Here is a 13,749-nt window from a genome sequence, read left to right as displayed (position 1 = left end):
CGTAGAAGTTATGGGAACCAAAGTGGAAGGAATCCTTAATTCCATTTAAGGTATACATACAACTAGTTCCCCACTGGCGCGTGGGGGAACTCTACACATTATTTGGCAACTGATTTACCATTCTCTCATCTTAACAGTCAACTGTTGTCTTCAAAGAAAAAAGGGGTGCTTTCAAACATACTAGTACGAAGTACTACAAAAACAACTTCTGTTGCTGCCAGTTGCTACCAAGGAACACCTTGTAGCGGCAGCGTCATTAGCTGTACAACTGGGCAAGGTCTATCTCGTATGCCTTCTTGATGACCTCCCTCTTGAGCTTTAGGGCAGCCGTAACGAGGCCTGACTCCGGCGTCCATGGCTCTGGTATCAACTTAATTTTGGCTGGGATCTCAAATTTCTCCAGTCGTGCTTGCTTAGCAGCCTGGAGAACAAGCACGTATCAGTAAAATCAGGTAATTATCATACAACACACCATGCGGTACCTATGATGCCCGTAACATTTGATTTACAAAGTTGTACTGCTATGAGGTATAATATATATTGCCTTTGTATTTCTCAAAGAAAATTTGGAACAAAAAAGCAATTGGTATAGTTTTATCTTCTAGCAAATGCAACAATTACTGAAGCATTATATTGAAGGAGGTATCAGGAATGAATTAACTGAGATGCAGCCAGAACACAAACCTTCACCAAAGATTGGAGGACTTCTTTGACTGTCCCTTGCTTCTGGCACAAATCTGAGAAATCACTATATGTCATTCCTTGTTTTGAGGCCCAGTTTTTCAACTCACTCTGTGCAGCTACAATAAGCGCGACACAGTAGTTGTGGAAGGGGTCAGCATGGATCATGATCTGGTCAACGTATGAGCACACACTCAAAGCAGCCTCCACCTGTGATTGCATTGTTATTAGTTAGAATTGATTAACAACTTGTTTTGTTTGGTTAGAACAAAGAAGCCTGCCTACCTTTCCTAGAGAAACATATTCACCATGTTGAAGCTTGACTATGTCCTTCTTACGGTCAATAATTTCAAGACACCCGTCAGGGTGCAAGCGCCCAATGTCACCAGAGTAGAACCACCGCATGCCTCTTTCATCAACCTTCAAAGGATGCATAGTGTTCAAGAAAAGTTGCCACAATAAACACTTTCCTGGGCACTGGGTATTGTTGGAAACACACCTTGTACACCTCATTTGTTTTTGCTTCATTTTTGAAGTAGCCTTTAGTTACACTTGGACCTCCAATAACTATTTCACCACGAGGCATTGGTGAATCAGTTGTTAAGTATCCACCTTCAGCCCAGTCTACCAACTATCATGTGTGAATATAATTAAAATTAAGTTAGGAAAAAAAATGAATCTGGAGCCAAGGGCACTTTTTCTCAAATACATTAATATGGCACTGGCATAGCTAAAAATAAACCGTTTGCAACTACAGAAAATCTTCAAGACTTCACCAGATAATCAACAAGACCTGTTGTCAACTGTACCATGAATGGAAAAAATGCTTATACTGCTATGGGAGACCAATTTCAGCTGAAGTAAATATAACTAGACAAAAAACAACTTTGGTTCTATACCTTAATGTATGAACAAGGCAGAGGGGGACCAACACGGCCAACAGATGTTTCATCGTACTCTGAAAATGTCCCACCGGCACAAGTTTCAGTCAGGCCATATCCTTGAGATATTGGAGCCCTGCAATAACATAAATTTTCAAATCAATTTCTGTGCTTTAAATATAATTAAACAATCATATATTCATGTGCAAGCCATTGACTTGAATGTTTGATGCCAAATTTGTGAAACAAAGTGGGCAACAGATGGCATTGGCGTCACAACACAAATTGAGAATGTCACTGGAAAAAAGAAGATTTGAATCTCACCCAAGACATATATTGATAAATCTCTGAGTGTCCCCTGACAGAGGTGCTCCACCTGCAAGAATAAAGCGAATCCGTCCTCCTAAGATTGCACGAACCTTTTGGAACACAAGCATATCCCACAAGAGCTTCTCTAGTCCCCATGCCCCCAACCAGCTTCCATTAACAGCAGCTAGACGGCGGCTGTAGGCAATATCAAATAATCTCTTCGCTAACCCACCTTTTGCATCTACCTGAGTTTATCTCAGCGTGAAAAAATATAACAGTTGAGAGAACATGAAAGAGCACAAAAATCAATGCATGAACTAATTATAAAGAACATTACATTTTTTCGTACACCATCACGAACATGATCAAGTATAGCAGGTACAGCAGTCATTAGTGTTGGCTTCAGTACAGAAGCATCACCCTGCGTCCCTTTTTTTATTTTATTTGATGTATCAGTCAGGGTCAAAGGTGACCCATATCCAATTGAAGCCCCAACACCAGTTATGATTGCCTAAACATTCCAGTAACATAGAGTGAGTGAGCGTAAGAAAGAACAACAATATGGAATTGTGACTGACAAGCATGTCAACGCTTACCTCAGCTGCCAATTCAAGGATATGTGCTAGGGGAAGATATGCCAGGTACACATCCTTCTTGCCAAGACCAGGCACAATGGTCATAACAGCTGAAACTACAGCCAAAACATTTCGGTGGCTCATCATGACTCCCTGTGAAAAATTATACAAACAAGAATGTTGCCTCAACTGAAAGAAGTTGCGGAGTAGATTATCTCAGAAAAAACAACCATTGATAAGTGTACACATGCTGAGGTGATCTAACATGAACACTACTAAATAAAGAGAGTTTATTTCAGATCTGCTGCAAAACCAAAATGAAAATGTTGAAATACTAGGATTTGAACAAACCTTAGGCATTCCTGTGCTCCCGCTCGTATACATAATCACTGCAGTATCTGATGCGAGAGGCAAGTTTTCTTCGACAGGTCTTTGCAATCCTATGCTCTCTACCTCCTCAAATGACATGACGGTCCAGCTAGTACAGTTTTGAGCCAAGGATACTTCAGCCGAGACACCTTCCTCATTAATGTAGATGACATGTTTCACAGTGTCAAGTTGCCCACTTATATCAATCAGCTTTTTAAGTTCTTTCCGCCCGCACACAACAGTAGTTACCTCAGTCTAAATAGTAAAACTAAGAATAAAATCAGATGAAAGTACAACAGTGCCACATATAATAGGTATGGCATTGTAAATCCTTAAGGAATAATGTTTCAGTATATGGTGACCATATAAAAGAGAGACGCCACAGTTAACTAAAAAAGAAGAGTTGTAAGGGCCTGAGGACGGTTACAAACAATGATTTTCAATATATAGACAACATTGGATGAAGTAATCCAACCTCATTTAGTGAGTGACATAGCGCTCCCTCCCCCAAAGAGGCATAGATTGTGACAACTGCAATGTTTTGCCTGAAGCACGCCTAGCAAAGAGAGGGATAAAAGATCATTGATATAGCAATAGATTTGCCAAGCTAAATGTTAACTCAATAGCATAGGTAAATTGTGGTGGCAAAATTCATTTAACACAGAAAAAAAAAACATAAGCAAAAGCGCAAAACAGCATAACATATTTCCACATTACGTGGCGATGTCGTAGAATAAACCAGTTTTCATGCAACAGTACAAATAACTTGTTAAATCTTCATGTCCCTATCACTATCACTGTGCATTCATCAAGAAGGCTAACATCAATTGTATTGTGAATGAGATGATGGAGAAACCTGAGGACGAATTTGCATTATCTACACTACACTTCAGATATCGATAGCATCTATATTTGCCAATATCTGCAGATGGGTTGAGAAAGTACCTGCAACGCAATCTGCCACTCAGCCCGTGTATCAGCAAAAATAGCAACACGCTCATCTTTCAGGTGCCCAATCCGCAGAAGACCAGAAGCGAAGTTGCAGACAGTTTTGAACGCATCAGCATAGCTCTTCCACTCATAATTTCCCAAATGGAGCTTCTCAAAGGATCTTCCGTCGGCGGCCACCACCATTTCCCTTGCGATGAGCTTCCTGGTACCAAGCAGGGGCATGCAGGCAAACTGTTTGCATGACTGCTCAAATAGCTCAGCAAGCGTGGAAATCCCCTCCCAGCGCGTCTCGACAGGCCTCTCAAATCTGTGGTTACGAATGGCGCAGCCAGGCTCTCCACCCACATTGACTGGCACACCCCTCTTCTTCTCAGACTTCCTCTTGGTGAGCAGCAGAGACGCCACAAAAGGGAGAATGAAACCCAAGAAATAGGGATTCATATTGCTTCTGCCTTATCGAGTATCAATATGCAACACTTTTTTGGGCAGAGGTCTTGGAGTCAGAAACCTGCAAAAATAATTTCATTGGGTTAAGTTTTCCACAAAATTTAGTTCTCCCAATGTTAATAGTTAGGAAAAAAAAGGGCCAAAAAATAGCAGCGTCAGCTATATGGTTCATTTTCTATTGTTATACTGATTACAACTAGAACTACACATTCTGAGTGACTACCTGTACAAAACATGTTACAGAATTCCACTAAGGATTGTTTGGTAATAAGTTCAGAGTGATATCTGAAACAGTGAAACTTCAGTTCTCAAAAGGCCACAACTCCAGCATAAGTAACAGAGCAGCGATTGCTAGGAGAATGTTTCCTTTGGTACGGAGTGAACAAAGCAAGAACTTTCTGGATCACCATTTACCCCCAAGTCACTGAAATCACTCCAGTCCTACCAATCGTGTGGCGACTAACTACGACTGAAATTCCAGTGAACTGAAAGTAACACTGTCCTAGCTAGCATGGCCCCTTGAATGAATAGTCTAAACGCAAACCACAGGTTTAGCAGACGCAGAGAACTGGGCAGCGAGACGGTTCGCACTCGCACACCAGAGCAGAGAGATCGCACGTCGGCGGCGGCGCAGCGCGCAAGTACGACGACAACACCCGAGCTATGGATCCCAAGCTCAGTCGAAACGGAAACGAACAGAGCCAGAGGCAGAGCCAGAGCGCGCGCGTACCTGCTGCGGGCGTGAAATGCAGGGTGGCGGCAAGCGGGCAGTGGAGCCAGAGGACGGCGCGGAGAGTGAAGGAGAGAGAGAGAGGGAAGGGAAATAAAGGCGCGCGGTCGGGCGGAGAATCCCAAGACGCCGGCGCCGCCGAGGTCGGCCGGGCCGGCCGTTTCTTGTCGCTCTCGCATCACGGTCTTCGTCCTGTCTCGCTTCTGGCGTCGGGGTTCTTGGCTGGGCCTTGCGCGTGGGCACTCTTGGGATCCACGGCGGCCCTTGCCGAGCCATCGCCATCGCCATCGCCATCTGGTTCTCTGGCCATTTTTGGGCCAATTTTGCTAGGCTTTTCTGCCTTGTTTGCCCAATGTTTGGTCAAATAAATAAATAATGTATTGCTATTTGCATCCGGTAATAATAAAATGTATGAGGGCCAGCGCAAAGCCAGAATGCCTTGTAGTTTAGGAAGAAATCATAGATATGTTATGCCATGGGAAAACTTTCACGATATATAATAAGACTCCTAACTTGGACTACTAGCGTATTTCTTTTTGAGAATTGTTAGTAAAAAAAGTTGTCACCTTAATCACCGGGCAGATATTTACACTTGTCTTTATCTCCGTGGAGTCTTTCACCATGCATTGCTTTAGGTGATTTTCTTGTAACCGAATGGAGCCTTAAACTTTTATAAGAATCACCCACATAGCTCTATCAAGCTCCCACCTTTGTTGTGCACCAGTGATTGACAACGATGGCGCAATGCTCAGCTAAGGCCCTGTTTGATTTCTCCTGATTTTGTTAACTTCCTTCACATCGAATATTTGAATAGAAGTATTAAATATATAATATTTACAAAACTAAAAACATAGCTAGAGAATAATTTGCAAAACAAATCTTTTGAGCCTAATTAGTCAATGATTGGACACTAATTATCAAATAAAACAAAAATACTACAGTGCCTGCTAAATTTTAACACGCCAACCAAACACCCCTAACTTATTGCACCATGTCCACTGTTTGGATTTAGCCGTTTAGGCTATTGGACTTGTTTAGTTCACTCCAAAAATCAAAACTTTTCAAGATTCCCTGTCACATTGAATCTTGCGGCACATGCATGGAGCATTAAATATAGATGAAAATAAAAACTAATTATATAATTTGCCTGTAAATCGTGAGACAAATCTTTTAAGCCTAGTTACTCCATAATTGGATAATGTTTGTCAAATAAAAACAAAAGCGCTACAGTGTTGTCCTCCCAAAAATTTTTGGAACTAAACAAGCAAGAGGTTTCAGATATGGGTATCAGGGTTCGCCATATAAGGCCTTCTTTCCTCACATTTTGAAACCTAAAAATTCCAAGAGTGCCAAAAAAAAAGTAAAAAAACTATGTTTGCAAAAATATATTGGGTGAAAAAAGTAGTTTCTCTAAGAACACCCTATTTTTGCCTAAAGCCTACTATATCATCGTATGGGCCTCACCGGTCACCTCTAGCCAATTCCAATTAATAACTACTCTCTCTCTATTCTTTTCATGTCACATTAGTTTTGTCCTAAGATAAATAATACTATCTTTGACCATCCATTCCAAAAAAAATCCTTATAGTTTCATAATGTATGAATTGTATACTATGAAAGCATTTCTCATAGAGAATATCAAAACATAAATCTTATATCATGAACCTATATAAAAAAGTTTTGAAATCGATGGCCAAAGATACAAATATTTGACTTATTAGGACAAGACTAAGATGACATGCAAAAAAACAAAAATAGAGGCGGTAAAATAGGATGATTATTTAGGCGACTATTGGAAAGGTACTCCCCCTCCCCCGCCTTAAATAAATAGGTGGCGATTTAGGCGGGTATTGGAAGGGTGTTTTCCTCCAAGCACCCAACATCAACTTTTGGCTTTGAATTTTAGACACTCTTTGGAGATGCTCAAAGTGTAGTAATAGGAGTTATATATGAGTAAGAAGTGTGCCACTTTTGATTGGTTGCTTCTTCCTTTAAGAAGGTTATTGTGGTTATTTGGTAATTGCTATTCATTTCCGTATTATAATGAAATTCATCTCATACTAAACAAAGGAAATGTTAAAAGAAATAAAAGCTTATATTCTCCTATCACATACCATCTATTTCTATGCAGTCTCATTTCCATTCGCAAACCCACTTTAATTAAATGCTCCACCTTATAGTAGGACTTATAAGACAACTAGTTAGACCAAACAAATATATTGCCAGTTTCTTGAAGAAGGGGCGAATCATGAATTTAAGGTCTATTCAGGTATCAAGTGTGTTAATTGTTGGACAGTTAAAATCAGCTGAAATTAATCTTAGCTCATTCAAACAGGAGGTTAAAGATGAGCTAATATTTTAGCTAAACCTCTAACTAGGTGTTAGCCAAGTAGTTAGCTAATTCCAGCTAACTTGAATCAACTTTTAGCCCTAACTAATAACTAGTGCTAACTGTTAGTCTGGAGGAGTTTGAGTCCTTGCCGCCAATTAGGATGAGAGAGCTACAATTTAGCAGGTGCAAGATGGTGTTTAAATCACCATTTCACTCGTGATGTCAATGCACGCCCTACCGCTGGCCTTCTCGTCCATCTTGCCGCCAGTCGCCCGGTCCATTTCATTATGCTAGAATGCTATCGTGACAGGTGATGCTCCATCTCGTGCGCAACTCTTGTATCAAGCTTGCTGTCGCTAAGGCTCTATTTATTGGAGTTTACAAACATCTTACGATGTAATGTACTCCGTACAAGATGCCATAAGCCTGCAAAAAGCTATAGTAAAACCCCCCACACAAAGTAGCCAGGGAGATTTTCATAAAAACTCACTGTTCACCAGTATAAACATGCATCTTTCGCACGGGATGACACTGAGCGGTTCAACAAGCACCGTAGAGCGCAGGGGTGGGAGAAATAAAAATGGTCAAGCAAAGTTATATTGTAATTATATATGATCAGAAGAAATTGATAAAGAAAAAAAAATGATAAAGCATTTGGTCGTATATATAGAATTTGGAATTTTTTTCTCCATTGCAAACCTCATATTGTTAAGCAAAGTTACAAATTGTTATGCCAAGTTACTTCATTCAAGAAAAAAATACAATTCTCTTTTTTAGAAGTCAAATAATTTAAAATTTATGACATTTATATAAAAGATATAAGTATCATTAGATTAATTATAGATATATTTTTATACTATAAATTTACTTGGGACATAAATGCTAATACTATTTATAATAAACTTGGTTAAATTTTAATTAGTTTCATCGGCACAAATCACATAATTATATTCTTTTATGAACGGAGAAAGTATATTATATTATATTTTATAATATATGCCAAAAAATGATATAAATAAAGAAAAAAAAGATAAAACCTTTTGCTCTTTGAGGGAATCCACTCCACTGTGACAGTATAAAAATTGAAATTTATTCTATTGCAAACTTTGATGTGTATAGTTGAACTTGAATCTATCCTACTATCAGTAGTATATAGGTAGTCAAAAGTCAAAACACCCACTCAAAATGCAACTCTGGACTGACTTCAGGGGGCAGGTGCAGGTCCGAGCGGCCGCATGCGCACCCACGCGGCGCTGCTGCTGGGCACGCCGGCGTGCACCACGAACCACATGTAGTACCCGGGCGGCGCCACCCCGGGCGTCGGCGGCGCGGCGACCACGGCCTCGTAAACCCCGACCTCCAGCTGCGCCACGCTCCCCACGGCGAGCTCCACCGCCCGCTGGTTCATCCCGAACGAGTGCGTCGCGAACGCCGGAGCCACCGCCACCACCCGCACCTCCCCCCCGCCCGCCGGTACCACGAACTTCACGGCCGTCGCCTCGCCGTACCCGACCTCGGCCGGCGCCCACAGCAGCCGCGGCCGCGCCCCGTCGTGCCGCCGGTCCATGTACGGCGGCAGGAACGCCTCCAGGCTCAGCTCCGTCGGGTACGTCACGTTGGCGAACACGTACCCGACGTGCGGGTTGCTTCCGCCCACCAGCACGCGGCCGTACGTGTCCAGCGCCGCCGACGAGTGGTACATCCTCGCCACCGCCGACGCCGCCAGCGACGCCTCGTCGAACCGCTCCCCCAGCGGCGCGTCCGGCCTGTACAGCACGGGACGCGTCACCGGCTCCCGCCCCAGCTCCCACCCGGCGGTGCCCGCCGCGGCGCCGTTCACGATCAGCACGTCGCCCGTGGGCAGCAGCACCATGTCGCCCATCACCCTCGCCGTCGGCATCTCCTCGATCGCCCACACGACGGGGTCCGGGTCCGTGGGCGCGACGCGGGCGCAGGTCCGGTCGGCGGCGACGAACGTGCCGTTCCGCAGCGCGAGGTGGTACGCGCCCCGCGGCGCGCCGCCGCAGACCAGCACCTCGGCGTGCGCGGGCGCGTCGGGGCGGAGGGGGAGGAGCACGGACGAGCCCGACGACGGGTAGTTCCTCGGCACGCCGCCGGGGACGGCCGGGAGGCGGCGGAGCGGGGCGCGGTTGTAGGGGTCGAAGACGACGGCGCGGTCGTTGGCGAAGACGAAGACGGTGCCGTCGGGGAGGAGGTGGAGGAACGGGTACAGGTTGTTCTCGGCGTCGGGCTCCGTCGTCTCGTCCAGGAACGGGAAGAGCGTCAGCGGCGGCGCGTCGTCGTGCGGGAAGTACTCGAGGTTGAACTGCCGGCGGCCGCCGAGGATGAGGACGCGGCCGTCGGGGAGGATCATGTCGGTGGCGTACCACCGCCGCGCGGCGAGGAACGAGGGGAGCTCGACCCAGCCCGTGGCCGGGGAGAAGAGCCGCGCGACGCGGTCGCCGCTGGAGAAGCCGCCGGTCTGGAGGAGCGTGCCGTTGGGGAGCAGGGCACCCGAGGAGCACCACGGGTTGGTGGCGAGCGGGTACGGGTGGAGCACGTTGGAGCGGAGGTCCAGGAGCACCGAGTGCGCCGTGCAGTCGGCGGCGCCGCCGTCGTCGGCGGTGGCCGCGCACGGCGCCTGCGCGGCGAGGGAGATGTTGGAAGGACCCGTGTCGGTGCGGTCGAACATGAGGACGAAGTCACCCGGGAGCAGCTGCATGTGCATCGCCGACACGCCGATGCTCGCGTGGAGGAGCTGCCATTCTCCCTGGAACGACGACGACGACGACGGCGGGGCATCGTCATCGGCGCCGGCGTTGGGAAAGCAGCAGGTGTAGGTTAGGAGAAGGTGGAGAAGCAAGGATCTTGGCTTGGGCATGGCTGCTGAGCATGCACGTATGCATGCGATCTTTTAAGCCTTTTCATGCATCCTTGCGATGTGATAAGCGGGCAGAGTGTGTTGCATCGCATTGTGATTGTTGTGACGCTGTGTGTGTTGGGTGGAAGGTTGGTACCGGGAAGGTACGTAGTGGGGAAATGGGGAATACGTATTTCATGTTTGGAACTGGGTATGCGATTTAAATGATATACAATCTTTTTGGACTCAACGGAATTATATAGGTGAATCTTGCAATTTTTGGACCTGGATTCATTCTGTTGACCAGTGAAAATATTCATGTTTAGCTAATAGTTAGATGAATTTTAAACAAAATTTGATCAAGAGGGCGGCATAAAGAGGAAACTGATGATTAGGACAAGTTTGAAATTTTACAGGAAACTAATGTTTAGCTAATAATTAGCTTAATTTCATGCATCCTTGCTTCGAACTTTAGACTAGGCTAAAAGTTCAGATTTTGTCCGAAGTGCGATGCTGTTTTAGCCCTCACCAAAATAGGTGATTTTTGAAGATGTTTCGGACCAAATTCCAGAAACATCGTGTGACAGAACCACCCAATTTATAAGAGCTCAATTATGATGGCCGGTATCTCGAGGATTAAAAGCAACTACGCACTTGAACCCTATAACCCGGTAGTTTGCTGACGGTTCTGAAGGACCTGGATGACACCATCTATCGCTGTCTGGGATTGAGTACAACACAGTGATACATAGGGTTACAACATGAGAAATGAGAGATGTGTTAGAGCATGTTAATCGGATTAAGAATAAAATGATCCCCTTTTTGTAGCTAGTGATAATAAAGTTTGAAGGCGAAGAGTAAACTCCACCAAACCCCTTTCTAATCTCTTTACTCTAATTTTATATTAATTGAGAAAGCCACCCGCTTAATCCGCCAGAGAAAGGGATATCAAACCAATCCCTCTTCCCTTACCCTCCCGCCATGCACTTGTGTGTATCGGCTAGAGACATGGCGAAAGTGGTGTTCACGACGTCAATGCAACAGCTAGAGACACCACGACTTAAGAAGGAGGTGGTGACAAAGGGCGCCATTGGGGACTCGTGTAGCACGTGGGCTAGCGATTTCACTATGCTAGCTAGGCGATGAGCGCATGGGTCGGCCATTCCGCCACATCAATCACTACATATATAGGTGACCAAGCCTAGGAGCCACATGGAGGGTGATTAGGTGAAGACCATTGGCGGGCAAGCAGCGCCAACCTCCACAACGGCGAGCAAGGCTATCCATTATGTGGGCTTGTCGTGGTGGCCTCTAGCCATGCGTGGGCGAGATCAGGAGCAACACTACGCTACTATCGACTGCCATGTAGTGAGACCACTTGGGAGAGCCGCACCACTCGGCCATCGCTAGTGATGGCTATGCCCGGACAAGGCTACTCGCTTGACAAAGTATGACGAGGTGGTTATGGCTTTTGAGGGAGAAGGGAGAGAAGGACATGACAAAAGAGAGTAGAGATGAAGAAAGTGACAATAAATGTGGTCACTAACACGAATGGAAAGCGCATGAATTCTCAATATGCTGCACAACACTTCTCCTGTTTTCTACAATTTGGTTTTCTCAATCTAGTGGAGATGCTTGACTGCAGTGGCGGACCCAGAAATGGACCAAGCGGGGAGCTAAATAACATAGCTAAATTTTTTTTTGCTCGCTCAATCCAGTACATTAATAGATATATAGCTAAGATTGATAATTCAATACTGATTCAAAGTGTTCAAAAGCAAAGATTCATAGAATAAACATAGAAAAATACCAAATACATAGAGTCTTTTGCTAAAAAGAAAATCTGTTAAAATTTTTTTGAGCCCAAAAGGGGGGCTGCAGCCACCCCAACCCCCCCTTGAGTCCGCCAATGCTCGACTGTATAGTGTATGGTTACTCTCACAAAATAACGTGTCTTAGCAGGAGCAAAGAATAGATAACACCAACTTGTGCCATGACCGCGCCTAAATTCTTAATTATTAATAAACATACACACAATAATCCATGGTTAATTTAGTTCATGCATATATTATTATTAGTGGCCCCTTTTAGGTTGTTGTTTAAGCTCTGCCACTGTTAGGTAGAGTGAGCTTTAGTTGTTGTTACAGATTTCACATTAGTATGAATTTTCATTTTTCTTATTAGGTTGATTTTCGGCCTCCGTATTATTACATACTTATATTGACGCAAGAAAATGAAGCTAATTTAGGTGTATTGGCAAGCTTGTTTGTCGATAGTACAAATTAAACTGATAATTGCTAGTGGTCAAAATGCATATTGCTAGTGCTCCCCGGTACAACTTTAAGATTAGTCTAAATTTGAGAAAAAAAATTATAGTACATAGTATCTTTCGAAATATAGATCACCAAGAACTTGAACTATTATTGGTTTGGAGTTAGCACAGGCTCATGCCGTGCATGCCCATTGCTGTCACGCCCTTAAGATGACAAGCATTTGGAGTTTCATGAGTAGAGTAGATACATGCATACAGGTAGGTCACTTGGATAGTTGAGAAACTGATGGTAAGAAAGAATATATTATACTAATATAAATGGTTTAGGACATCTTTATAGTTTATAGTGCAATATTTCAACTAGCATTTTGTATTAGACTTAGGCCTTGTTTACTTCCACCTAAAAATCTAAAATTTTTCAAGATTCCTGTCACGTTGAATCATGAATATAGACAAAAATAAAGACTAATTGCACAGTTTGATCGAAATTTATGAGACGAATCTTTTGAGTTTAGTTAGTCTATAGTTGGACAATAATTACCACAAACTAGAGCTAGAGCTGGAGCTGTTTTTTGGAGGAGCCAGAGCCCTGCCAAATAGGCCCCTTAGTAGCCTCGTAATTTCTTAGGTATGTGTTTGGTTCTTGCAACAACTACCATGTTAAATTTTCTTAGGCATATGCCCCACGTCTCATATTCATTTTGGAGCATATTAGTACTCAAGACTGTAGTATACCCAGTATTGAGTAATAACAAAGGCTCTCTCTTCTTGGCAAAAGAAAAGAAGAAAAAGATGCTAAACTTTACCAGTGTTTAGCATCATCTAAGCAGGTCATTTTACTTCATTTTCTTTGTAGACATCTTAGGCCTTGTTTTGTGAAAAGTTTTTGGATTTTGACACTGTAGCACTTTCGTTTGTTTGTGATAAATATTGTCTAATTATGGACTAATTAGGATCAAAAGATTCGTCTCGCGAATTACTGACAAACTGTTCAATTAGTTTTTGTTTTCGTCTGTATTTAGTGCTTCATGCATGTACTGCAAGATTCGATGTGACGAGGAATCTTGAAAACTTTTTGGTTTTTGGGGTGAACTAAACAAGACCTTAATACTCTTTCAAACTTTTTTTGACACTTGTGGACCAACAACAAAAACGGGTTGGGCCTTACCAAGATCAGACAATAGACCTTTATCTGTAGAGATTCAAGCTCTACATATTTTCGGTCATTGTGTGTGACCCGGGTTGGGCCTTCCTGAGCTGGCTATTGGAGACGTCTGCTTCCTCTGTGCTTGGGCCGTCGACAGTAGGCAGGCGCAGCTCTTGATCAGATGGCGTGCTCACA

General features: G+C 44.0%; 2 protein-coding genes across 2 annotated transcripts; both read right to left on the bottom strand.

The window, feature by feature from the left end:
- LOC8072741 (long chain acyl-CoA synthetase 9, chloroplastic) lies at positions 24–5,131 on the bottom strand. The gene is made up of 12 exons (XM_002449037.2): positions 4,944–5,131; positions 3,761–4,274; positions 3,291–3,371; positions 2,798–3,070; positions 2,468–2,599; positions 2,209–2,382; positions 1,887–2,116; positions 1,581–1,698; positions 1,181–1,312; positions 967–1,101; positions 685–891; positions 24–421 (listed from the first exon to the last, which is right to left on the bottom strand). The coding sequence occupies exons 2-12, from the start codon at positions 4,205–4,207 to the stop codon at positions 257–259; spliced, it is 2,094 nt and encodes a 697-aa protein (XP_002449082.2). The 5' UTR covers positions 4,208–4,274; positions 4,944–5,131; the 3' UTR covers positions 24–256.
- LOC8072740 (aldehyde oxidase GLOX) lies at positions 8,344–10,156 on the bottom strand. The gene has a single exon (XM_002449036.2). It carries the CDS (start codon positions 10,154–10,156, stop codon positions 8,480–8,482), a length of 1,677 nt encoding a protein of 558 aa, XP_002449081.1. The 3' UTR covers positions 8,344–8,479.

This window comes from Sorghum bicolor, chromosome 5 (assembly GCF_000003195.3).
Source record: "Sorghum bicolor cultivar BTx623 chromosome 5, Sorghum_bicolor_NCBIv3, whole genome shotgun sequence".
NCBI lineage: Eukaryota > Viridiplantae > Streptophyta > Magnoliopsida > Poales > Poaceae > Sorghum > Sorghum bicolor.
The sequence above is the reverse complement of the archived record's forward strand: the minus strand, read 5'-3'. Positions and strand labels throughout refer to the sequence as shown.

Excerpts from the sequence above, each read along its gene's own strand:
- LOC8072741 (XM_002449037.2), bottom strand. The coding sequence starts at position 4,207 with ATGAATCCCTATTTCTTGGGTTTCATTCTCCCTTTTGTGGCGTCTCTG. Across the intron at positions 3,372-3,760 it reads AGTGGCAGATTGCGTTGCAG|GCGTGCTTCAGGCAAAACAT; the intron begins GTACTTTCTCAA and ends TCTCTTTGCTAG. Across the intron at positions 3,071-3,290 it reads TATGTCACTCACTAAATGAG|ACTGAGGTAACTACTGTTGT; the intron begins GTTGGATTACTT and ends TTTACTATTTAG.
- LOC8072740 (XM_002449036.2), bottom strand. The coding sequence starts at position 10,156 with ATGCCCAAGCCAAGATCCTTGCTTCTCCACCTTCTCCTAACCTACACC.